At 32.1% G+C, this 27,119-nt stretch overlaps 1 protein-coding gene across 1 annotated transcript in view; it reads right to left on the reverse strand.

Annotated features, from left to right (window-relative positions):
- CTNNA3 (catenin alpha 3) overlaps positions 1-27,119 on the reverse strand; it is a 1,489,877-nt gene that overhangs the window by 680,090 nt on the left and 782,668 nt on the right. The window contains exon 10 of the mRNA XM_023520113.1: positions 23,907-24,059. Coding sequence (XP_023375881.1) covers positions 23,907-24,059 — 153 coding nt within the window. The remainder of the gene's footprint in view (positions 1-23,906; positions 24,060-27,119) is intronic.

Consider the following 27,119-nt stretch of genomic DNA (forward strand, 5'->3'; position numbering starts at 1 on the left):
GTATAGTTTAATCAGGTATATGTATAATTTTCTAATGAGATAGGAAAAATAAATGCATATCTTGGTTATTTTTAGATATCTCTATATTTGTAACTAACGTATGGTGCCTTGTGAAATACTCTTCACATGCATTATTATTGTGTTACTGATTTTTTGGGTCTGTTTTTGTTTCTTTTTAATGGTTTATTTTATATGAAATAACTATAATAAAGCAATTAGATTATTTTATTTTTTTAAGTGTTGGACATATTGAAAGTATGAATTTACACTTTGTCATATTTATTGCAAATATTTTTCAAGTATGATTGGATTTTAATTTTATTAATGTCATTTTTGATGTACAGAAACATAATTTTTATGTCATTAATTATGATGTATTTCTCGTATCGAGATGTTTTCTTCCCGTTTTTTTTCAAATTCCGATAAACTTTTACAGTATTCATCACACAGACCCACACATTTTTTGTCATTCCTAGAAAAACTATTGATTTTTTTTTAAAAAGTCTTTTCACATTATTGAATTTTATTACTAATTTAAAGACATTTTGGTTAATTCTATTATATATCCCTGTGTATCTATTTATCCATCTGTCATCGGCAAATCACAATATACTTTGTTTTTCCTCCTGTCGTTATCTTCCTTTTTTTATTCTTCTCACGGTAATCTCAACTTCAAGAACTATATAAAATAATAAGAAAAAAGAAGAAGAAGAATAAAAATCTGTAGTTGATTTTTAATGTAAGATTGATATTTTTTAGCATGTCAAGGAAATAGACTTTTATTTATATATTTCTCAAAAGTATTCTGTTAGTGGTTCTAATGAAGAATTTTGTTTGCATTTAAAGTCAGAAATAGATGTTTCATTTTATTAACATTTTTGCCATCTACTAAAATAATCAGAACTTTTTTTTACTTTTATCTCATTGATATAATACATTAATATTTTCTTGATTGTGTAACATTAAACTAAGTTATTCTTCTGTCTGACTGACTAGAAAATGGTAAGTTTCCAGAATGTTTTTATTCACTTTCTAGCATTTTATATAGAATTTTGACATATATAATCATAAGAAATATCTTCTATAATTATCACTTTTGTGTTATCTTTGCCAGCCTTTGCTATCAGAATTATGTCTGGATACTTAAATGAATTGGTAGCTTTTTTATCTTTTTGTATATTCTGTGACAAATTCTATAAGCAAGGGAATAATCAATTCTTTTAAAAGTCTAAAAACTTTGGGGCCAACATCTTATTTGCATGTAATTATTTGATAACATTTTAATATTATTCATGACTAATGACACATTTAAAATGTATTGCTTCTTGATTCAATTCTAGCAATGTGTATTTTCTCAGAAAATTGCTTCGAAGACCTTCAAATGTACTTAGATTTAGTTGTACATAGTATTTTCTTACCAAAAAAAGTTACTGTGTTAATATATACCCATTTTAATTTATATAATTAATAATTTTATATTTAGCTCTTATTAGTTGATTTATATAGTCTTCTAATATCTCATTTCTAATAAGTAAATTCTTACTTTTATGTCCATCATTTTATTTTCTTATATATATATTTTTTAATTAGAAAGGAGATTTAAGAAGAAATTATTATTTCTTCACAGTTCTTTTTTTATCCCTGTTCTCCATATGGTTCACTATGAAAAAGCAAACTTCCTACTCCATTGACTGAGGTTTGACCATGAAACTTGGTTTCAGCCATAGGATGTGGGTAGAAGAGAAAGTGTGCCAGGTCCAAGCAGGGGCTTTAAGAAGCATTCTGGATGTTCCTATCTGTCTTGTGCTCTGTCTTTTATCTTAGGAACATATATCCACATAAAGGGTGCTCTTTCGGTCAGCATCACAACAATAAAGGATGCAGGAACCTAACCTGCAGACTGGAATAGAGCTACACTCTGGACCACAATCCAGCCTCTCGCATTCAACTTACTGAAAAATACACATTTATTACAGTCATTGAGATTGCATGTTATCATGCAGGTGATCTAGTAAAAAGTGACTAATACAATTTTATACTATCCTTTCAATCACAATAAGTTGAACCTTTATTTTATGTTCCATTTTTCTTGTTTAGTAATAAAATGGCCAAAATCATGCCACTGAGTATCTTTGTCAATATGCCAGAGACTTGATTTCTCATTTTAAAAACTTTCTAAAAAGTATGAAATTATAGTTATTATTTTCTATTTGATACAACAGATACTTAGTATATTTTGAAATTTCTATGTGTATGTTTATTTTTTAATGTGTTTTTTATTTACAGCATTATTGTAGGTTTTCAGAGATGTGGTCTTATGAATTTTATCTTTTTGAATAGATTTAAGTTGTATTTATAGCCTATGATATGTTTTTAAACTTTTTTGGTAAACAATTGAAAATAATATTTATCTGACCTTTATTAATACATTACATTTAGATTTTTTAACTTAACCTGAAAATTTGGATTTAATTGGGGAGATAAATCTATTGCCTTTACTAGTATGACTGATGAGTTTGAATTTATCTCAGCATTGTTGGCTTTAACTTTCTTTAGTAATACAAAAACAAAACTTTTATACTTCCTAAGTTAAAAACACATCCTTGAATACCATTTTCTCTGATTATTAAATTTAAAAAATATATAAAAATAAATGGTCTGCCAGCACATCCCCCATTTTACTCAGTGTAAAATGAAGACCATGGAATAAATGTTCATTTCTACATAACTTTTATTCCCAATATTGAACAACATATTTGGGGATTATAGATGTTGCTTATAATTATTTGATGACAAAATTATCATATATTTACTCTCTTGGACTTTTTTTAAACATATGCAATATATTCACTGGCTAGCTTTGCAGAGAATTCTTATGAGTTAGTTCTTTATGTCAAACTGGAATCATGCTCAAACCAGTGTTTATATGTTATTAAATCCTCCATTTTTAATTGTCAAGTGAAAATGTCATTTTTCATTTAGTTGGAGAATATTTTCAAGCAGGATAATCCAAAAGCGATTCATTAGTAGTACGTATTTTGAATCCTTACACTTTAAAGATTGCCTTCATATACCAATGATAACATGGCCACATGTATAATTATGGAAATGCAATTTTTGTTCCCTGTAAGACCTCATATAAATTCCTCCATTTTCTTCTGGCACTTATTATAGTGCAAACAAAATTCGATACTAACTTAATGCTTGTGCCTTTTAAGTAACATCCCTCACTCTTCCATTCTGAGAGGTGTGTCTCTATTATTAGAATTTTAAAATGTAGTAGTATATTTCTACACATGGGTCTTTTTTCATTAACTTTTCATGAAACAATGATCCCTTTAAGCTTACAAATTCAAAGTTTATTAGTTCAGAAAGTACCTCTTTTATTATAACTTTGATTATTCTTTTGATCAATTTGTTTTGGTTTGATTACCAAGGATTGTCAGCTGTCTATAAATTACACTTTTGTTTTCTCTCTTGTGTATCTATTATATTTTTGATTAACCTCAATTCCTAGTGTGCTTTTCTACATTGTTTTCTAAGTCACTGATTGGATTTCATATTTTGCTGATTCTGTTTTTACCATCTCTCATGAATATCTTTATTATCCTAATATGTTTTTATTTTTCTAATTTTCCCTCTTAGTTCAGATTTCTTATGCTCACAAACTGTGTCTCTGCAAATGACCATTTTATCATCTTTCAGCTCTTCAGTGATTTTGTGTTTTCTGGTTCTTTATTGAGAAAATAAAGGATATACCTTCTAGAAAAATCCATTCCTAAAATAATTATTTATCTTTGCAATCTTAAAATACCAAATTCTTTTATGTTATTAACTGTTTTCATAGACCTTATTTTGATTTTCATTAGTTTAAATGAGGGGATCTCTAACCAAGTCCAACATGTTTGATACGAATGGGTGTATATGCTCCCTCTATTTTCCACCACTATTTACCTGGGTAAAGCCAGATACTCCCTTTCTGATCCCATCAATGAGATCCGGATTAACTGAGTTTGTATGTTCTCTTGCTTCCCTAATCTTTTAAGTAAAATAGGTGAATTTATTTCTGAATGATTTTAAGCAGCCTGATTTTTTTTCCCCCACAGCCGTGGTATTTTACTATTCTACATACAATTTACTTTATATAATGTGCTGTGTACTTTCCCCAATCTTTTTCTTTATAAAATTATTTTATCTTTTAATAAAAATTGTATACACTTAAGGTATACAACATGAAGATTTGATACATATATCCATAGTAAAATGATTATTATAGTCAAGCTAATTAACACATCCGTCTCTTCATATAGTTACCTACTTTTGTGTTTGTGATGAGAATAACTGAAACTTATACTCTTTAGTACATTTTCAGTATTCAGTACAGTATTAATTATAGCCATCATGCTCTACATTATACTTCTAAATTTGTTCATCCTACACAGCAACAGCTTTGTACTCTTTGACCAACATATCTCCATTTTCCCCACCTCCCTGACTCTAATAACAACTTTTCTACTCTCTACTTCCATGTATTCAAACTTTTAAATTCCACGTACCAGAAAGTTTTTAGTGAGATCATGAAAGTTTTTTCTTTCTATGTCTGGCTTATTTCACTTGGCATAATGTCCTCTACCTATATCTATATTGTCACAAATAGCAGGATCTCATTTTTTAAAGCCAAGTAATAGTCTGTTTTGTGTGTGTGTGTGTGTGTGTGTGTGTGTGTGTGTGTATGTATATATGTGTGTATATATACATATATTACAATTTATTTATCCATTCATCTATTGATGGATACTTAGGTTGTTCCCATATCTTGGCTATTGCGAATAAAGCTGAATGAACATGAGAGCACAGATATTTCTTTGTGATATTGATTTTATTTGGATATATATCCAAAAGTGAGATTGTTAGATTATATGGTAGTTCTACCCTTGTTTGTTGAAAAACCTCAACTGTTTTCCATAATGACTGTGCCAGTTAATATTGCCAGCAATAGCATGCAGGGACTCCTTTTTCTCCACATCCTCACCACTTGTTTTCTTTTATCTTTTTGATAGGAGCTCTCCTAAGAATTGTGAGGTAATATCTCATTGTGATTTTGATTTGCATTTCCCTAATGATTAGTGATGTTGAATACCTTTTTGTATACTTGTTAGCCACTTGTATGTCTTTTTTGGAAAAAAAGTATGTTCAGTTTCTTTGCCAATTTTTAATTGTGTTTTGTTTTTTTGCTATTGAGTTATATGAGTTCCTTATGTATTTTGGATTTTAGCCCATTATTGGATATTTGGTTTGCAAATATTTTGTCACAGTTTCTAGGTGGCCTTTTCATTTTTTTGATTGTTTTTTTTTTCCCCCTCCTTGGCAGAAGCCTTTTAATTTAATGTAGTCACAATTGTTTATTTTTGTTTTTGTTGCTTGATCTCTGGTATCATATCCAAAAATTCACTGGAAAGATCAATATTAAGGAGATTTTTTTCTCTATGTTTTCTTCTAGAAGTTTTATGGGTTTAGGATCTATCAGACATATACAGAACTTTTCACCTAACTGCTAAAGAATGCAGTCTTCTCAAGCACACATGAAACATTCTCCAGGATGGGTCACATGTTAGATCATAAAACAAGTTTTAACAAATTTAAGAAGAATAAAATCATACTAAGTATCTTTTCCAAGCGAATTGAATGAAACTAGAAATCACTAACAGGAAAAACAATGTAAAATTTCACAAGTATGTGGAAAATAAATAACACATTCTTGAAAAACTACTGATTCAAAGAGGAAATTAAAGGAGAATTTTAAAAATATCTCAAAGCAAGTGCAAATTAAAACACAATTTACCAAAACTTAGGTATAAAAGAAAATTTCTTCAACACAATAAAGGCATTTATGAAAAGCCCACAGCTAACATCATAGTCAATGGGGAAAACTAAAAACTTTCATCTAAGATCTGGTACAAGGTAAAAATGCTCACGCTGACACTTCTATTCAATATAGTACTGCAAGTACTAGCAGAACTAGCAAGAGCAACCAGAACCTCCCCGACTCCCTAAAAAAATAAGAAAAGAGAGAAAAGGCATCAGATCAGAAAGAAAACGTAAAATTATCTTTGTTTAAAGATGACATAACCTTATAAGTAAAAAAGAATAACAGACCCTACAAACTACATGATAGAAGTTTTAGAATAAATGAATTCAGCAAAGGTGTAAGATATAAAATCTGCATACAAAAATAACATTTTTTTTTATACCAATGATGATCTATCCAAAAAGGAAATCGAGAAAACAATCCCATTTAGGATAGTATCAAAAAGAATGAAATACTTAAGAATAAATTCAACCAAGGAGATGAAAGATTTATACACTGAAAACTATAAAACAGTGATTAAATAAACTGAAGAAGATGCAAATAAATGAATAGATATCTCATGTTCATAGATTGGAAGAATCAATGCTGTTAAAGCATTCATATTACCCTAAGTGATTTACAGATTCAAAATTAACCTTATTAAAATCCCAATGGTATTTTTCTCAGAAGTTAAAAAAGCAATTCTAAAATTAGCGTGGAACCACAAAGGCACAGAATAGCCAAAGCAACCTTGAGAAAAAAATAGAGTTAGAGATATCACATTTCCTGATTTCAAATTATATTATAAAGTTATAATAATCAAAACAGTATGGTACTTGCAAAAAGTAGAGACTCGAACCAATGGAATAGAATAGAGAACCCAGAAATAAACTTAAGTATATATAATCAATGAATATGCAACAAGGGCACTAAGAATACACAGTGGGGGAAGAATAGCCTCTTCAATGAATGAAGATGAGAAAACTAACTACCCACATGCAAAAAAAAAAAAAAAAAGAAACTGGACTCTATTTTAATCACACACAAAAATCAACTCAAAATAGATTGAAAGCATAAACATAAGTCCCAATCCATTCTCCTCTGATAGTGTCGAATCATGGAATTTGCAGTCTTTAGAATGGATACTGAAGGAAAGCTACTGATTGCGGTTGGAGGATGTGAAGAGGAATAAAAAACTATTTCAGTCATCTCTGTCACTGTTAGACCTGGGTGACCAGATTCCCTGGATATATACACAGTTTATAAATCTCTGAACAAAGGATCCAAAGTAGGGACGAGTGATAAACATCTACCTGCTTCCTACTGAACCATACTACTTCAGATGTCTAATTACTTGTCTACTAGTTGCTTGATCATTTCTCAATCCATTCCATCTTCACTGTATTTTGAGCAGTGGTTCTCCAACTTTAGTGTGCTATAGAACCTCCTTGGATGCTTATAAAAAAAAAAAATGAAACAGATCTCTGTCACACTCCAAGAGTATCTGATTTAATAGGACTTAGGTAAGGCATGATAATTTGTATTTCTAACCAGTACCAGGTGATGCTGGTGTTACTCCCCTGAGGACCATGTTTGAGAATCACTACTTTAGAGTAATCCTTCCAATGGAATGACCAATCAGAGATAGAAAATAAAATTTTTTCACTTTGCACCAGCATGTGTATTTTCATAGGTATTTTCATGAGCTGGTAGGCAAAGTGAATTAAGTATTCACAGCTAGTGATTTAGTTAAAATAATTATTATATTTCTTATTATATTTCTTATTTATTTTATTTAAAATTTTTATTATTAAGTTATTATTAAATTTATTTTTAAATTATCATCTATCTATCTATCTATCTATATATCTATCTAGTTATAGTTATGAAGAGGCAAGTTGGAAACTAAATACTGTGTTTTATCCTGTACTATATATATATATATATATATATATATCTTACTATATATATATAGTAATTTACTATATCTTACTATATATATGTGTGTATATATATATATATATATATATAAAATTTCTAATACAATTCTAATAGTAAGATATATATATATATATATATATATATATATATATATAGTAATTTACTATATCTTACTATATATATGTGTATATATATATATATATATATATATATATTTAGTAATTTACAGGAAGAATTCTAATTTATCGCTGTATTAAAACAAGAAGAACAAAGGCCTTCTGAGAGTACAACAAGCATGGGCAAGATATACGGGAAATTAGTAGAAAAGGCAGCTTGCTTCTGACTGGCCAGATTCTGATCTTTTGGAAATTCATGTTTTGAAAGCAGAATTGCTGGACGTTGTATCTCTATTCCTATTCCTTGCTTTGGGTTACAGGAAAAAAAAGGAACTTTATTAAAAAAAAAAAAAAAATGGTGTTACTATTTCAGTCTTGCCCATGTCTGAGTGGCTAGGCATAGTGACACTTTAATCAATCAATAAGAAAAGTACCATGTATTTTAATAAACTAAAGAAATGAGACTTGAGGCTGTTGTGAGAATAGTTCCCGAGTGACAATGCAAAACCTAACCCAGAAATGCCACATTTACACAGCAGCGCTGATGTTCAGGGGTATATGCTCCCTAGGTTTGGCATATTTTAGGTTTCAATTCCAAAAAGAACAAGTTCCAGATTACCTTTATGTGGTTATTCTAATATTAAATCTTTTTTTATTTTATACATTGAAGTATTTTTTTTTCTTTCCATTTCTGTTAGGAATTAACAAATTTGTATTTTCCAGTACATGGAAGTTCCCTTTAAATGGAATAGAAATGTGCTCTGTTAATTTCTGTTTTGCCTTCTACAGTTTTCTCTTTGTGAAAAGGACATTTCCTTGTCAGATGTGTTGTTCATATAAACAAACGGAAGCTACTTTTGCAATTGGATTGCCCCTCCCCCTCTCTCCACTGCCCCTCTTTATCTTTACAAAATTATTACAATGAGGATTTCATGAGCTAGAAAATAAGCATGATTAAATGCTACTTGACCTTGTTTGGACCTTTATTCACAGAACATTTCCTAGAACAAGGAATTTGGGGGAAATTTTCAACTATAGAGATGAAAAATAACTTTGTTGTGAACTTCAAGAAGCAAACTCTCTCCTTAGATTGTACTGTGTTTCTCAAAGTGTGGTCCATGAGCATCACAAGCATCATCTGTGGAATTCTTAGAAATGTCAATTCATAGTCCCAGCCCTACTTAGTGAAGCAGAGCTTAGTTTAAACAAGTCATCCAAGGAAACTCTTTTAAAACTTCCTCCAGGTGATTCTTATACACATTAAAATTTGGACACCACTGCTACAATACAAAGTAAATCATGATTAACAATTTTTAAAAGAATGTTGTAGCAGATTTAGGTAATGAAAGCAATGCCTTTGATGTAGAAAGGGAAGGCTTCTGGCACTTGAACTAGAAAGTAAGGAGGGCTTTTTACAAGTCCTGACGGAGAATAACCATGTAGAAGGGAAGGAACTTCATAAACAAATTTCTAAGGCCAGGGAGACACAAATCTATTATGTGTTGAGGACAGATAAGTAAAAATACAAAGTCTGAAGACATTATCAAATTTCTTCATGCATATCACAGGAGAAAATGTGTGATACCAGGAAGAGTGAGGGAGACCTAATGTAGTGGCTTATATAGTGCTGGATCAAGAAGAATAATTTGCATTTATAAGAGTTATGTAAGCTGATGAGTAAGAACACACAAATTCAGATTTTCAGAGCTGAAGGAGACCTTCAACATACTCTAATACAACTCACTACGCAATGCATGAGTTCCTCCTGTACAGCATGTTGAATAAGTGTTTGTTGTGGCTTCTGTCAGGTTATACTGCATGTTTACCAAGATTTCCTTACACATAAAATGATATGCCTAATTACTAAGACAAAGGGTCCTTTTAGTATTCTCAATTATTTTTCCATTGTCTTTTTTACTTGCTCATGAGTCAGTATCTTCAGATATAAAATATTTTAATATGTTATTCTTGCTTGTTTTATAATGTTTAATCAGTATGCCTGCATTTTATACCATTTCCCTTGCCCCTAGTTTTCTTACCATTTACTCATGAATTCAGAATAACAACATGAAAAAACAAAACCACTCATATCCATGATATGAATAAAGGGGTATAAAATTAAAGTATGGAACATTAGATCCAGGATGGTCCAACACACAGGCCAAGGTTGCATATACCTATACAATATGATCAGAGGAGCCCCAAAAGGCCTGACTGACCAAAACCACTTCCCCACTGGCTGATTATATTGATAAAATATGATACATGTCTTTACAGGGATAAACCTAGGTCATGAGATTGCTCCAGATATCTAAAATGTGAATACTCATCATTGTATCTATTTATATACAGAGTAATTGCTAATCTCTAAAGAGAATCGATCACTCAAAGGAAACTAATAAAGTCATCAGGATATGACTTTTTACTTGCATTTATATTTCAGCAAGTTTGCTGATATGTAACCCCCACTAAGAGATTTTGTAAATACTTTCCGAAAAAAAATGAGATGTCTTGTGGTTAACCTGAAATAGATATTCTAGAGTCATTTTGTAGACACTAAATTGTATTTTCAAAAAGATATGATTTTTATATTTCTGCTGTAAAAAATCTAATAGACTCAATTGGGTTGTAAAATGCCTGTCATGATGTGTTTCTAGTTATTGATAAAAGAAAAACTTGTACATGAAAAATGTATTCAGAAAGTAAAAATGGGAGCTCTAAAGAAAAGGAAGAGGAGAATGGAGAAAAAGTAGGATGAGGGAAGGAGAAGAGAATAAATCGTAAGTAGGTCTGCAGTCTCTAGAAAAGTGACTGCTGTTATGAAGCAAAGTCATTCTCTAGATATATCTCTTACTAAAAGGATCTGATTCTATACTGGAAAAAAAATGATCATTTATCAAGTTTTATAAATAATCTAGATGCACCAAGGACTCATAGGTAATTTTGTTATAAGAGGTTTATTTGTTTGTTTACCTCTTCTTAGTGCAGGTTGCATTTCTCAGAATTGTCAAAAATACAATTCCTTTGAATAATTAAGAAGTCTTTTATTATGGAGGACATAGAATCATGTCATTTTCATAATATTGTCCCTTGGATCACAGAATTAAATGACAGACTTTTAGTACTAGAAGCACCTTATAGATAATCTATTGCCATATTGCCACATCTTTATCTAATGGAATGGTTCACACTTCATCAAGCTCAATCAGCTAGTTATTGAAGACAGAACATTTGTCTTGTGATTCAGTGCTCTCTTTCTATTTATTGTTCCATATTACTTCTTTCTAGTTATAGTCTAATGGTCACTGGCTACTCAAAGTTAGTAGAAAAAAGTTATTTGATTTGCATTTATATTTTTAAAAATTGGTTTTACATTAGTGTATAATTGGCTAGTTTAGTTAGTTGAAAATCTCAGTGTTTTGTAAAGTAGGATTACTACCTAACACATGACCCCAAAATAAAATGCTTACCAAATGACATTGAGATAAATAATCTTTTGTGTTTCAATAAATGAAACTTTTCATTAGAGTTTATTCTTGAATCTGAGGTATAATCATTATGTCTTAGAGAGTTCTAAGGGTTGCTTTATATTGAGAAATAAACTGAAATAAAATATTTCAGGAGTCATCACCCCCAAGTGATTGTTTAATGACCTCTGAAATATCTTACTTCAATTCTAAGTACTAACTTCTTTTAACCACACTAACACAGAGGCTCTCTAAAAGTTAAGAGTAACAATTTAAGACCCTGGATCATTATTTTCTATGAATTGTCACAAACTTTGTTCACAGTCAGCTCTGCCCTCAGTGCTCCATAGCTCTCATTCACCACATTGTCATCTCCATGTACCTAATGATCAGTCATAACAAAGTGTGTGGCTCCCCTTACAGTGCATGATGTGTTTTGTTATCTTCAGATTCAATGTCTTTTCAAGTTTAGCATCTATAGAAATATCAACAAAGATTCTAAATATTTTCAGCTGTATGTAAAAAGTCCAGATTTTCCTTGTGTTTGGTTATGCTGCAATCACTCAAGGCCGACCAGTAAACTTGGTAAAAATCACACCAGAAAACAAGTTCATATGCTGGCATTAACTCTACCATTTGGAAACATATTATCAAGATGCACAGAATATCTAAAGGACTAGGGTATCAATGCACCATCCTTTAAAAAGGTAGGCCTGCTTCTAAAGGATGTGCTCCATATATGCTCACATTTATTTGGTCATTCGATTAATAGGTATAGAATGACCATCATATGCCCCAGATGTGGAGGATCTGATAATTCATAGAGCCAGAATTTCAGGTACTGATGACTTAGCCAAAGAGAAAAGACGTAACATCACTCCATGAAAAGACATGAGACTATGAATCATATTAATATTATTAACAATAGGGGACTCTGGTAATCGCATTTATACCATCTAACTGTATGCCTTAGGCATGTTCTTTAATTTTTCTATTTGCAAAATAAAGAATATAGACTAGAAGTTCTTTTAGGCTCTTCTATTTGGATGCCTCCTCCTGTTCACTCAGATATAATAAAGTTAATTTTTGTCATTTAGAGTAAATGCTAACACATATACTAGATAATATTGGAAAAAGAGATTCCAAGGCCAAAATCATTTTTTAAGACAAAGAATATTTTCTAAAAGGTATAATAGACAAAAAGATTATGGGCTTGAATCCATTCAGACTTGTATATACAATCCAGCTCTGCCATCTTCTAACTGTATGACATTGGTAAGCTGATTCACTATTCTTAACCTTCCTTTTCTATAAAATGAGGCAAATAATATCTAAATGAGATAATGCATGTAACACTGTCTGGCACACAAAAGCACTTATAGAGGATAGCTATTACTATAAGCATTATCTGCATAGAATTTTTTTCTTTTCTAAGCCCTGGCACATTAACCATATAATTTTACCTTCACAATACTCTGTAAGGTAGTATTATTCCCATTCTGCATTTCAGGAAACTGAATCACAAAGAAGTTCAGTCACTGCCATTGGGCATATTAGGAAACAACTTCTATGTCTCTCCACCAAAAAAGAGGTAGAGAAAGTGAAAAGTAAGAGTTCCCTTGACTCTCCATGAGTGTCAAATTCTGCACAACTATTTTCATCCCAATAGAGTTAATTTTTAAAAGTTTATTTCCACAACTTTAAATAACCTTCCTTTTACATATCACTGAAAGTGAATTCACTCTGGAGTATATGTGCATGTGTGTATATGGGCTGGAAAGATAGTAACACAGAGCTGTGATTGCTGGAAGGGGTTATTAATTGCATATATATTTTGTACATTTTTGGTCAATAATCTCCAAGAATTATCCAAGAGAAAAAAATATTCCATTCATTAAGCTGATGAAGATAGAAGGCACAACAGAAATAAAATGCTAGTGGATGATCACTTACCCAAAAGCATAATATCCATGGTCCAGAACAGAACCTAATTAAAATGTTTTTATTTTATATTACTTGAATGTTGCTTACAAGTTTAGACTATCATCTTCAGCCTTAATGTTTTTATTTTTTCCTGTGTAGTTCTTATCTTGAAGAGAGAAGGTATTCAATTTGTTAACAAGGTCAAAAAAATTCATTCCTACTCTTAGAAAAATAATAAATGAGCTGGAAATTCTTTAGGACTAAGTGGTTAATCACAGCCACATTTATGAATAGGAAGTTACTAAATCTGCTTTGATGTAATGATTACACCACAGGAGACTTCAGACCACTCTAGCTCTTGTAAAACTGCCTGCAGGTCACACTCTCATGGCAGCACTACAGTCCTTTTTTTTTTTTTTTTAATTCAGCAGATAGCTTTCTAACTGTGAATCTTCTGAACACAGACTGAATTATGGGAAATTGATCTACACACCATCACGTAGCTATGTGCCAGTCACAACTCAGATCTAATCTTTATTAGCTCCTTATAGAAATATCTGAGACTGACCACAAATTCTATAAGTGACATTCTGGATTGTCATGGAAATGCGGTTTTCATATGCTGGAAGATTTAGAAAACAGGACTCCAAAAAAGGGACTCCTACACCTGTGATGAATAACTACTCAAGTGTGGGTTGTTCTGCTACAATTCTTAGGAAGGAATGTATCCTAGAAACGAGCATAGAAATAGATGGATATTGGGTGATCTCTATGCTTTTCCTCATTCATCTTACTCTTGCTTTTTAATAGAAGTTTATAACAACCATAAAAATAATAAAATTAGGTACAGAATAAGGGGATTTTCTCCCCCATGGCATGAACTTATAGGTCAAAAAGGATACTTATACTGACAACAGTACAGACGTCTAAACAGAAGAATTAATAGTGACAGTCCATTTCTTAAAAAAAGCTGCTGACTGTGCTTCCTGCTGTGTTTTTGTCACAGAACTCATTGACTCATCTCTGCCGTCAAAGGCATCAGTACCATCAGTACCACCTCATGCTAAACCTAAGCAAGAAAATCTAATGCGAAGGAGCTTTGGAAATATGCATAATTTCATCCCAAACATGTCAAAGAGTGATTTAGAAACCCGAAGTCTGTTTGCATGCTGCTTATACTTTAGACAAACTGATCACTGGAATGCAGAGTAAATTTGACTTTGTACTTCAGTAATAGGAGCATTTCTTTTAAAATATTAAATTTAACACTTTTATTTGCAGAAAGTACCCGGCCTAATTATTTTCTTATAAAAAAGATTTTCTGGATATACCCAGCTATAGATTTCACTAGGTCTAACACACATATGAATGATCTTACCCTCTCCCCATTCCTACTACAACATTGTTTGCAAATAGCAGAGGAAAGATAAGAAAAGTTGATCCTCTGTGCCCTTAACCCTTTTCAATTCACCTTTATTTCAATGACCACTACAGGAAAGAAAACTGGAAGGAACTCACTTCCACGAACCAAGTTCCCTTCCTGTATTTTAATATCCAGCTGCAGGACCTGACTCTCATTAACAAGACACCCTGCAGATCTTATCTACATCACTTACAAAAATCCATCTTGCTGAAGCTTGTCTTTCAAAACTTGACTTTAGAGCAGAGATTGCAAAGCTAATGGTTCTTGGCATTATGTATTGGCATAAATGATAGGACTGTGGTTTTGCTTTTATTTTGTTTTAAATTATTTTAGCTGTCTACAATTAGAAATCAATAGATTTTTATATTAAAATAATATTTGGGGGTTCTTTGATGAAATTTGTAATGTCTGAAACCACAGTGCCTATATTCATGCACAACAGTAATTGACCAAGGATGAGTTGAGGTCTACTTTTTAGAGTGGGATTATGTTCTCCATTGCATCATAGGTCCCCCATATCAAGCCCTTTCACTCATTAATTATTTGCTCCCTATTGTAAGCACTTGAATTTTCTGCCCCTACCTTAAGGGATGCTCTACACACAAGGCTGAGAGGGGGCTGAGTGATGGGGCAGGGCACCCCTAAGTGTATTTTAGGTTAAAAAGAATATTCCTAATAAAATGCTCTGTAATTTTTAACTTCTACTAGGGATCTAACAGGCTTTTGTGGAATAACTGGTGATACTAAATAGTATACCTAACACTGATTTAAAAAGGCAAAATATATTCTAAGGTCCAAATAATCAACTTACAAATGGACTACTTGGGCTTTTTCATCAGAAGATAATGCCTGAAATCACTTAGGTCTTATATCTTGAACTAATCAGTAAGCATTAGCTAAGCAGTTACCTAAGAGTTACAAAGAATATATGCAGAGAATTTCATGGTCATAAAGTTTCTGGTTTCCTGCTTCTCTAGTTAAGGAAGGTGCAATAAGATTAGAGATTCTTAGAAAAAATGAAATCCACTTAATAGCAGGCATCTTGTCCAAAAGCATTCAGAAAGGTTTTTCCTCTACCAAGGAATTAAACATATAAAACTTGCGCTTACTCTCCATTTTGAGATTTACTGCGCTACCTGTATTTCTTTAATCTCTGTCATTTATAGAGCTGAGTTGATTCCCTATTCTGCCATTTATTAACTGTGTGACTTCAAAAGAATTGCTTAATATCTTTCAGTCAGGGTTTCTGTATCAGCAACATGTTTATAAAAGCATTTATCTCAATCATTATGGGCATTGTGTAATAAGGTAATGAGTATAAAGTGCTTTGCATGATGCTGGTACATATTACTAAATGTTTTACATATCTGACTTTATTTTCTTCCCTTGTTTTTCTCTTTTTATTATTAAAAAAAAAGGTTATTTCTGTCCTGTAAAAACCATAAGATAACCACTCTTCTAATATCTCTGCTTAACCAGCCTTCTCTACCTAATACTATGTTATCTACACATATAAACAAATAGAAGAACTTTTTCTCTCTGGTTTCTATAATTTTGAATACCAGGAATAGAGAAAAATATTTAATCCCTCAGTTTACATTTACAGATATTTAAATTGAATTCCAGAGAGGGTCAGTGATTTGCTAAAGTCACTTAAGTGGAAGAATAGAACTCACTTGTTTTAAAACACAAAAGACAAAATGAAACCAGGTTTGAAACAGAAGGACTTCATAGAGCATGTTGCAGGGACTCACTATATATTTTTTGAATTGAGTAGAATAGTGACTTGATTAAAAGAACTAGATCAATCCCAACTGCATAATCAGACTGGTGATTAAAACAAAGTTTGGCTTCTAGACCTGGAATCACTCATTCGTAATTGTCTGCTGGCATGTTTTCTTGTTAACTCTTAGCCAAATACCATCATGAAGACTGATACTGGGAAGGTTCTAGTTTCAGAGAAGTTTCACATGCCAATTAATTATGTATTAAAAATTTGGGTACATAATTTCTACAGGAGTTTTTGTACATGGTCAGCTTTTGTCCTGGTAGTGTTCCTAAAAACACTTTTATCTATGTTACAAAGGTCCAACAACTACAGTATCTTTGAAAATACCTTATAAAATCAATTTTTCAAAAGGAAAATGTCATTGTTCATCAGGGGTATTGGAGATTCAAGTGACTTCTTTCCAGATAAGATTTTGAGGGGGGGAAAAAATAATGTCAAGTAGAGGAAAAGGAAGAAGACTAATATTCGCTGAATAACAAAGTCTACGTCATGTGGCATTTGTTATATTAATGTATCATCTTATCTGATCTTACTATTATCTTCACTTTGCAATAGAGTATGTTCTTTACAAGACAGAAACAAGAGATATTAAACAACTTTCCCAAGAACAAGTCAGGATTCAAACCCATCTGTCTCCATGTTTCACACTTTAGTCAATAAGTCATGGTGTTTACCATCTTTGAAGATTTTCTATAGAATTAATGGCATTCTACTTCATTTGTTTATACACCCATTAATTCAACAATGATTTATTGAATTCTATACTTACTATATATTAGGATAGGGAAAAAAAAACAAAGGCTCTAGATAGTATTCCCAGGGTCCAGCACAATACATGGCACATAGTAGGCACTGAAGATACATTGTTGAATGAATGAATAAATCAATGAATGAAAGAAAGAATGAATGAATGAATAAATACCTTCCTGTCATCAACTTGCTAACCATCTAACTAGAGCTACACTGTGCAATACATAGTCACCAGCCACATACGGCTATTGCACATTTAAAACACGAGTAGTCTAGATTAAGATAGGCTGTAAGTATAAAATACATGCCAGATTTCTAAGACGTGTTACAAAAAAAAAGAATGTAAAATATCTCTTTAATAGTTTTTATATTGATTATATGTTAAAATTATATTCTGGATATATTGAATTAAATAAAACATATTGTTAAGTTTAGTTTCACCTGTTTATTTTTACTCTTTTAGTATGACTACTAGAAAACTTTATGTATGTAGCTTGCCTTCTATTTCTACTGGATTGCATCATTCTGGTAGTTGATGAGGCACTTGTTTTTCTATTCCAATTTTATTATTAAAATTAGTTTTTTTCCTCTCTCTCTAATTCATGATAATAAGTTAGGTTTTAAATGCTGTCCTTTTTAAATGCCAGTCTATGCTCATAAGATTTAAATCAATTGTTGAGGTTAGAAATTTTGATATCTAGATGCAAAATAGTCCATATTTTGCATTTTGCAAACTCTCCTAAATATGACTTCCCTTTAGACCCTTTTCTGGTGAGGAGCAACTGCAGCTCTCCAAATCCATTAGTGAACCAAATTGTGTAAAATAAAATCTAACTTCTTCACCTTGGCAATCAAATACTCAAGGCTGTTATCAACTTTCTCTATTCTACTTTATGCTTCAGCCAACTTAGTGATCTAGATTTCATCTCTACTGTATTTCTGGAACACAAGAATGAGCATTGTGCCTTTATTCATGCTGTTATCTCCACTTGGAGTTCTAGTCCTTCAATCTAACTCCTGCTTAGTCTTTAAGGTTTGATGTAAATATTGCTTACTTCATACTGAACTCCCATAATACTCTCATCCCATATAGTTTTTTCCTTCCTTCTAATTCTAAAACACTAACATAACCATTATTGATGGTGGAAAGGCTCTGACTTTTCTAAAATTGTAGCACTGCCCTTTTCCCATATTCCAGGAATGGAAAATTTATAAAGAAACTTTTAAAACATGAAAAAGTCACTCACTGTACATTCAGGTTAGGCTTTTAAGGATCACGTTCCTCATATCTTTTAGCAGAAAGAGTGTTAATATACTGAGCAGCTTCTAATCCAGGGAGTGGGCAGTCACACCTGTGTGTTCTATTCCACATGAGCAAAGGCATTCTTGACTTAGCTGTAACATGTCTTCCCACCAAAAGAGGAGAGCTGCCAAGATGCTCACTGAGAACAGTTGTTAGTTTGTGTACAACTGTAAATATGGGTTTGTTCTTTTTCTTTCTTATTATTTTTTTTTCGAGGGTGGAAGGGGGAGGAATAGGAGAGGACTCTAAAAGCTTTATTTATTTATAACCAAACATATCCTTATTTGATAGCAGATGATCAATTAAAGCAATGTGTGACAATTGAACAACATTCTGTCAACAAGCAAAGATATCAGTGGAGCTGACAGTAATAAGCATTTCTTACAAAAAGAAAGAGTCCCCTCTAAAGCCTTCTCTCTTGGCACTGGGGCTTTGCTAAATCTGGCTCACCATTTTGTGAGTGGGAACAATCAGCTTTGTAGGTTGGAAGGAAGTATTATAATTAAATGTCCACCCACTTTTTCCTTTTTGATGAAAGGCTCCCATGAAACTTACTAAAATAAAGTGCATAAAGACAGATAAATTTTTGATGAGTAAGTCAAAGTACTGACAAAGCTGGCTTTTCACATAGAGAAACTTTTCAAATTCATAGAAAATTTTCAGGCCTAGGTCATTAACACTCATATTTAATAATGATTAATATGGTAAATCCATGGAATAAACTGGAGATTTTACTGTTTCAGTTGGTAGCAGCTGTAGTGTTTAGCATGAACTGACTTGCTGAGAACAAACTATAATATGATTCAGAAATTATAGTAGAGTTTTTAAAAATTAATTTTAGAGAAATATTAAATAATAGCCATTATAATAAACAATACATTTGTTGAATTTAATGGCATTCTTCTGAATAATAGTTTTATTACCACATTAAAGTTATAAACTATATCTCTGAAGCAGGCTAAGTTCTTTAAAGATGTTATCAAATTGTCACAAACTCCTTCTGAGAGAAATCTAGAGCAGTGTTTGTAGTGTCTGCTTTTGACAATTAATAGCAAAGTCATTTGCTAAACCACTGTGAATAATTAATGTATCCCAGAATGGTAGAGTAGGAAGGTACTCTACTAAATAATTGGGCTCAGGCATATTTCTCAAGTTCAGTTACTGAAATCTCAAAAGTCAACTTTTTAGAGAGAAGAACCGAGCTACTGTTATGAATGTGTCCCTACATTCAATACAGATATATTGTGCACTAGCTGTAAAGACTTGCTATTCGAGGAGGCTCAAAATGATAAAAGTAAAATTTCTCCTTTCTGGAATTACTTTTAAGACAAAATTAATATTTTAAACTTTCTGTTTAATAGGTATTATTGATGGAAGCCAGTTGAGTTAACGGTGCCCTAAGTCATCATCGGTGCAAGATCAAAGTACTAGGTAGCATAATTCAATGAGCACATATGTCATTAATTACTAATCACTAAGAGAAGATGACTTTTAAGATGACAGCCTCTTGACTCCTGCTTCTCCTTCCCACTGTGGCTTGGTGGATCCCAAAATAGAGTAACTTGGATGCTCAAAGTGAGAAAAGCTTTGCTTAATAGTTACTTAGTTCTGTATAACAAAATAAAACAGTTGTAAGGATCTAGGTTTTCCAGTTATTGGCACTACCTAGGATTTTATAACTGTCATTTCACTCATGATCATTCTATATTTTTATGCCAAACTACATGATAATGTAACAGAAGACCTCAGACATGGCTCCATTAGAGAATGGGAATGTTCAGGCCTAATTATTAGCTACTTTGTTTCTCATTCCCATTTATTTTCTCTAATACCTTTTAGTTTTCTAATTATTACTCGTATAATTTCTTAATGCTTGGTGTTTTTGCTTTGTGTTCAATTCCACTTTTTACTATCTTTTTATAAAAATCACAATTTAACCATTATCTAAAATGTTCCTTTAACAGCATGGAGCTTTTCCAAAGATCTTATAGGAATTCTTTAAAAGTGGACTTTTTTCCACTTAAGGCTTACTTCAACAAGTTCACTGATTTTAGATTTCTCTGACAAACATGGTTGACATATCAAAACCCAGGATTGTTGAACATAGCTTTTTCTTGAAGCCATTTAGAATCTAAGACTTTCTGCCCTGCTAAGTCAAATTCCACAGCTTGGGAATAAGATGGATATATGTACCTATCTGTGTAGGGGGCTGGTAGGAAGAAGGGAGGTAGAGAATTGGTGAGCAATCTATATACCAATCGAATTCAGAATGTACTTTGAAATGGTATATTTAAGCTCTCCTATTTCCCTGGACTCTGTCATAAACACTTCTGTCTCAATGTTTGTAATAAATTAGTGATGGTTTTCTCTGTTGCTTTGATTAGACAGTTCTTTTCAAAAAAGAATTTTTCTGTTTCCTTCTTGATAAAGAACCCAGTATGCAGGCAGTATACTTAAAAGTCATTTTCATTTTCCTCTATGTCTGTATCTCTTAGAAAAATAGAAGTCTCTTGACTGTAAAAACTATTTGCTAGTTCACAGAAGTTTAGAAACTGATAGCTGCCTTAGACATTATCTTGTTTAACCTTCACTTTATAGATAAAGCAAATGAAGCCCTGAGAAGTCTAGCAGATTGAAGGGGGCCACAAATACTCTGCTATTCCTTCCACTGAGAGATTGAGTCTCATGTTCCCCACCTGTCACCCCTTCCTGTGTTTGGGCCAGCTCTGTGATTACGTTGACCAATGAAATACAAAAGTGACACTCTGCCAATTTTTGGGCCCAGGCCTTAAGAGAATGTTAGCTTCTACTTTCTGTCTCTGGCTTGCTCTTGAGACTTCTCATCTCAAAATCCAAGAACTATATGCTTCAAGAAACTGAAGCCACACAGAGAGAACATATATTGCTGCTCCAGTCAACAACCACAGCTAAGCTGCCAGCTGACAGCTAACATGCACTTTCAGTTATGTGAATGTGTCATCGCATGTCCAGCCTAGTCAAACCTTTGAAGGGCTATATTTCTATCTAATATTTGATAGCAAACACGTTAGACTCTAAGTGAGAATTGCCCAGCTCTACCCAGTCAACCCACAGATCAGTGAGAGAATAATAGATGGTTGTTGTAAGCCACTAAATTTGGAGATGGTTTGTTACATCGTAAAAGCTAACTGGAACTGAAAATGACTTTCACCAATTTCTAAGTATACCACAATAAGAACTAGAAGACTCTCACTCTAGCATCATCTTATTATAATGTGTTAAGGGAACAGACAGAGTTAAATTACACATATTCTTGGTACCTCAAAATTCCAAAATCTATTAATCTTTCAATATTCACATAAAATAAAGAACTTTGAAAATCCTTAAACATTTATAACAGAGTCTTAGAGTTCTGTCTACAGAATAATAAACCATCATTTGGTAATAAATTAAGGTAGCATTCTCAAGTGTTCCCTGAAGGCAGTACTTTAGTAATAAGTGTCATAAAAGAAAGAGTTCCTTAGGTAAACTAATTTGGTGGAAATTTTGACGTAGTAAAGAGGTTGCTTTAACTCAATATTTTTCAGAAATATAAAATGTCAAAGAAGAGAAATATATAGAACTCCACCCCCCACCCCAAGCCAAATTATGTGATCGAGGAATCCTTCCTTACTGAGCAGCTCACGAGATTTACATTTCATAGAAAAACTAAACTAAGAAATAGGAATAAGGATGCAAGTTTATTAACAGAAACCAACTTTTACTTTCAGAATATTTCACCAAAAAGTTGTTTTCACCATTCGGTATACTTTCAGCTTAGAGAATATATTTTCAGACAAAACTTTTACAATTATCAGAGGCTACACATAGTTAGCTGCCTTTAACAACTTGGTCCTTCTACTCTGCTCTCTTAACATTTTCCTGTGGACATAGTTAATATTTCAGGATTGAGTATAAGAAAGAATAAATAAAACTAGATAAATAATAAATAATTGAATGAATTAGTTAAAAATTGTAAACCTGAAAATCAGCTCTGACTCCCATTAGCCTGGTTTGGGTTTTGCACCTTTATTTCCCAGTAAGGCCATGGGAATTGTAACAGTTACTCTGTCTCACAAAATTCTTGGGAAGTTCAAAGGAGATTTCAAAGCTGGAGATAGGACAGTTTTAGAGCTGAAATGATCTTATTATTCATCTATTTCTCCACTCCTTTCACTTTTTAGATGTGAAGCCTGGGATCCATAGACTTTACAGTGCAAATGCTAGTTACGTTGGAAACTTCCTTCCAAGTGGATCCACAGTAAGTATGTTGGTAAATTTGTATATTTAAGTAGATGTTATATTTAATGCTGTGATTCTAATTCAGGTGGTGACTATTTCTAACTCACAAGTTTTACAAGCAATTTGGGCCCCAAAACATATATTTCACCAGAGTTCATGGTCAGTATAGGAATGTATGGCAGTCAAAACATTTAATAACTGGTATGGCATGGGCGCTGACAATGTGAATACGCATTAGCCCTAAAAAGTTGGTACAGTCATATTAATGGATACCAACCAAAATATATCATCTCTGGTATAAGAATCTGGTCAATCACATTTCTCCCTTCCTGCCACTAGTTCCTAGGCTTGGGAGTACTCTCACCTTACTGGTGCTGAAAATTCTTCCATTCAGGCTCTTTCTTATACTGTGGCTGCATTATTCATGCCCATAATACAATAGGTTCTATTTTCTGTCTCCTGGGAATTACCCAGCACTTCATGGCTCCTTGAGCAATATGCCACCCTGACCTCCAAATCATGAGTCATTTCTATGTTTTTGGTTTCTAAGCAGGAGAGAATGATAGTCTTCTCAAATCTTCTTGCCCCTATTAAGAGATAACCCCATCCACTAGCCCTTAATTATTCTGAATCACTCTATCCTTGTATATCCTACATTCTTGTTCTATAGTCACAAAGTAGAATTAAATATGATTTGAAAGGCTGAAGGAGTAATATAGCCATGAAAATAGTAGGACAACACAAAAATGGCATGAGATAGTTTTTAGTTACAATGGAAAGAAAATATTTGTAAGGATAAAACAAAGTATTTGCATTCAACTAATGTTCTGTGTGTAACTCTGAAAAAAATATACACTTAAAAAAATATTGATTATAATTTCACATCTCTTTCTAAATACATTGCTCTTTTTCCAAGCCAATGGGGGATGGTTTATATAATTTGACTTATATACTTACCTTGGCCCAACTCTGACTCATTTATAATAAGTTGTCAAAAGTTTTTATTTAAATACAATTAAACTGTAAATGGGGAATGAGAGTCTCATTCTCATGGATTTAGAATAGTTACAATTCTAGTTCACTTACCTCTACTAGCCTGCTGGTGTGTTCACGAAATATTGCAGCATATTCTTTTATTTCCTTTTCCCGGCCATTCTTGGCGGCTTCAATGAGAACCAAAAGTGGGACTGTTGTATCCAAAAAGGAGTCTGACACATGATCTATAATCGCCTTACGGAGCTAAAAAGAAATAGAAAATTCAAGCTTTTATTTTTAAATCAGAAAATAGTTCATGTTATTTTGTATTTTTACACTGTAGGTAGTTACAGAATTTATTTCATATGATTTTTGCACAATCCCTAAAATCATAATATATAAGACTGTGTACATATGTCACTTACAAAGCTAGGACAAGCAAAATATATAAGAAAAAACCATTAAGCAATAGCTCTCTTGCTTTAAAATATTATTATTTTTTTCTTTAATTTTACTTAGCACAGAAGTCAGATTATAAGTGATAATACTTCATTTTTGCTTCAAAAAATTACACTATTGTAATGTTTATGCATGTGTACAAATAACATCGTACATCATGTATTTTCATAATTACAAAATTATTAAATGTTTTCTACCTTGTTGGAGGAACTGATGATAAATTTTGATTAGCTAAATTGTAGATTTCATGGTAATTAAACCAAGTTAGAGCACCAATTATGCCAGTTGATAATAGATTAATAGAGCAAGGAGAATAATAAATGAGTTTGATGTCCAATTTTCTTCATTTGCATTAATTGTTCTTGCCCTCACACCTTAAATTATTAAACAAGTATAACATTCTGCTACAATTAGTTTTTTTAAATGAGATTATGTGTAAGCTTATAAATGACAATCAGGCAATTACTCTACTCAGCAAATATTTCCTGAAATTTAGAACTTCATTGGAAAATTAATGAATTGTATTTATGTAATACTAAGCCCTTAAGGATCACAATATCATGAAATGTTTCATTAATAATGTCATTGACTATTAAATGGCCCCAGAGTTTTTTGGTCACTCCCTCATTTAACTTCATGACCTCTATACAATAAAACAAAGAGATTAATAGCTATCAGACAGGAAAGTTGTAATTTACCTTTTGTGAAAATTATATTTTAGGGTATTTTTTAAAACCAATAGACACTATCCTGGTTTCAGATTTGTGAGAATTAATAATACATTTTCAAAGGGTTGAATGATGTAGTTGCATAAAAAAAGAAGATGATCTATCTTTCTATAATAATTATAGAATAACAAATCCACAATAATTATAGATTTCTTGGAGAAAAATACTTTTGCTTAAGACGGCAGAGCTTGCTCAAATAACTGTGAAATTTTCTGGCTACCAACAATTTCCTACAAAGTCTGTAGGAAATCCCTAAGGAAAAATTCTATTTAGCATGAAGAAAGGCAAATCACTGATGGCAAGTAATTAATATTTACTGAGCACTTACTAGGACAGGGTGTAGAGCACTAAGGGGTTACAAGGCAAGGGGAAGACCTTGAGTGAATGAACGACGTGTTTAATGTCCATAAAGAGTAGACCAAGGAAGTCAGTCAAGAGATCACAATTTAGGACTTAAGCTGGGAACTACAAGTTGTATAGTTCTAGATACATAAGAGAAAAGTAGAAGGAATCTCTTAGAAGGGGAGCAGTTTTCAATGGCTATTTCTCCCCTTCATCTTTTTCTTCTTTCACTTGTAAGAGGACATATAGAAGTAGGCTAAGAGGAGATCTGCACTAGAGGTGTATGACTGAAAGCCAGCATACATATAAGAGGCAATTCAAAGCAAGGAGATGGATAGAATCATATAGAGTGAAATGCACAGTGAAGAGATGTCCAAGAATGAAATCATAGGAAATACTACCATTTATTGGAGTCATGCAGATAAAAGTGTAAAACCTAAAAGAGACAGATGAAGATCAAGAAACAAAGAGAGTAAATGGTCAACAACTAAAGGAGAAACTTTCAAATAAATCTCTTTGTCAGTGCTCTTCAAATAATCTTATCCTACCAAATATAATTATAACACCTGCAGTATTAACTTGTTGAATCTTCTTTTCCGTGTATTTTATTTCATTCAATTCAACAGATATTTCTGCATACCATTCCTTACCTTTCTACCAAAAGGAGGTATTGTGAGAAATGTCAAAATGAAAATGCATGGTCCTTTATAATCTAGTGGAGGAGTGAGAGTCATTAAATATTACAATAAAAGAAACCAGGAGATTGACAGCAAAGAAATTTCAATAAAATAGGTGTCAGAATCCAATTTTAAAGATAAGTTATATAAAAATAACCAAGACTTGTTTATTGGATTTGTCCACTAAGAGGTTATTGCTGAACAGTGAGAGCAGTTTCAGAGGAAGAGCTGGAGCAGGAGTCCTATTGTTATGGCTTGAAGACTGAATGGGAGATGAGGGGGTAGAAATAGTGAGAATAAACTCCTGTTACTGGTAATTTGGGACATGAAGAAGCAAAGCTTAGTTTTAACTATACTGAGAGACAGGTTTAAAGAGGGATTGTTTCTCAAATAAAAGACTTTGATGTTTGTTTTTATCTACTACTATACACAGAAGGTCAAATTGTCCTCTTGTGCTTTTAAAAAATATATTTTTTGATTTATCACCATGTAAAAAACTAGAGAGAGAGAGAGAGAGAGAGAATAACAGTTATCTTACATTGTGCCATCTTTTTGTAAATACCTAAATAATTATAGCAATCTTCTTTCAGCACTGAAAACATTTGCTATGGTCTATATCTCTCCCCTTTGGTACTACTTTTTTGTCTTCCCTTCATTTTAATGGTATTTACTCCTATTATTATTATTATTATTATTATTATTTCTTAAAAGTTTTCAACTATATTTTCCCTGCTATTCTTTCAATCCTTTACCCCATACACAAGTGTTGAAACATATTGCAAAGGTGAGGCTTGAGGTATAGCTGATTTATTATTAATTAAAGAATAAATAATTAAATCAACTTTTCTGCTAATATTTTTAATTAAAACAAATTTGGGACATATTTTTCCCGTAAGGCATTTGCTAACTACATAACACATTAAGTTACAAAAGGTACACCACGTTAAGTGTGGTATTACGTTCAGTAGGACAAGACAAAAAGGATGGAAAAATGAGCTTTCAAATAAGTTCTATGCCAATGTCTTCAAAATTCTGTTGGTTAATGAGCTAAAATTACCTGACATAATATAATGTCAAATATAATGAGCACAATAAATCTTTTATGAAATTGTACATTC

This window comes from Pteropus vampyrus, unplaced genomic scaffold, assembly GCF_000151845.1.
Source record: "Pteropus vampyrus isolate Shadow unplaced genomic scaffold, Pvam_2.0 Scaffold249, whole genome shotgun sequence".
Classification (NCBI taxonomy): domain Eukaryota; kingdom Metazoa; phylum Chordata; class Mammalia; order Chiroptera; family Pteropodidae; genus Pteropus; species Pteropus vampyrus.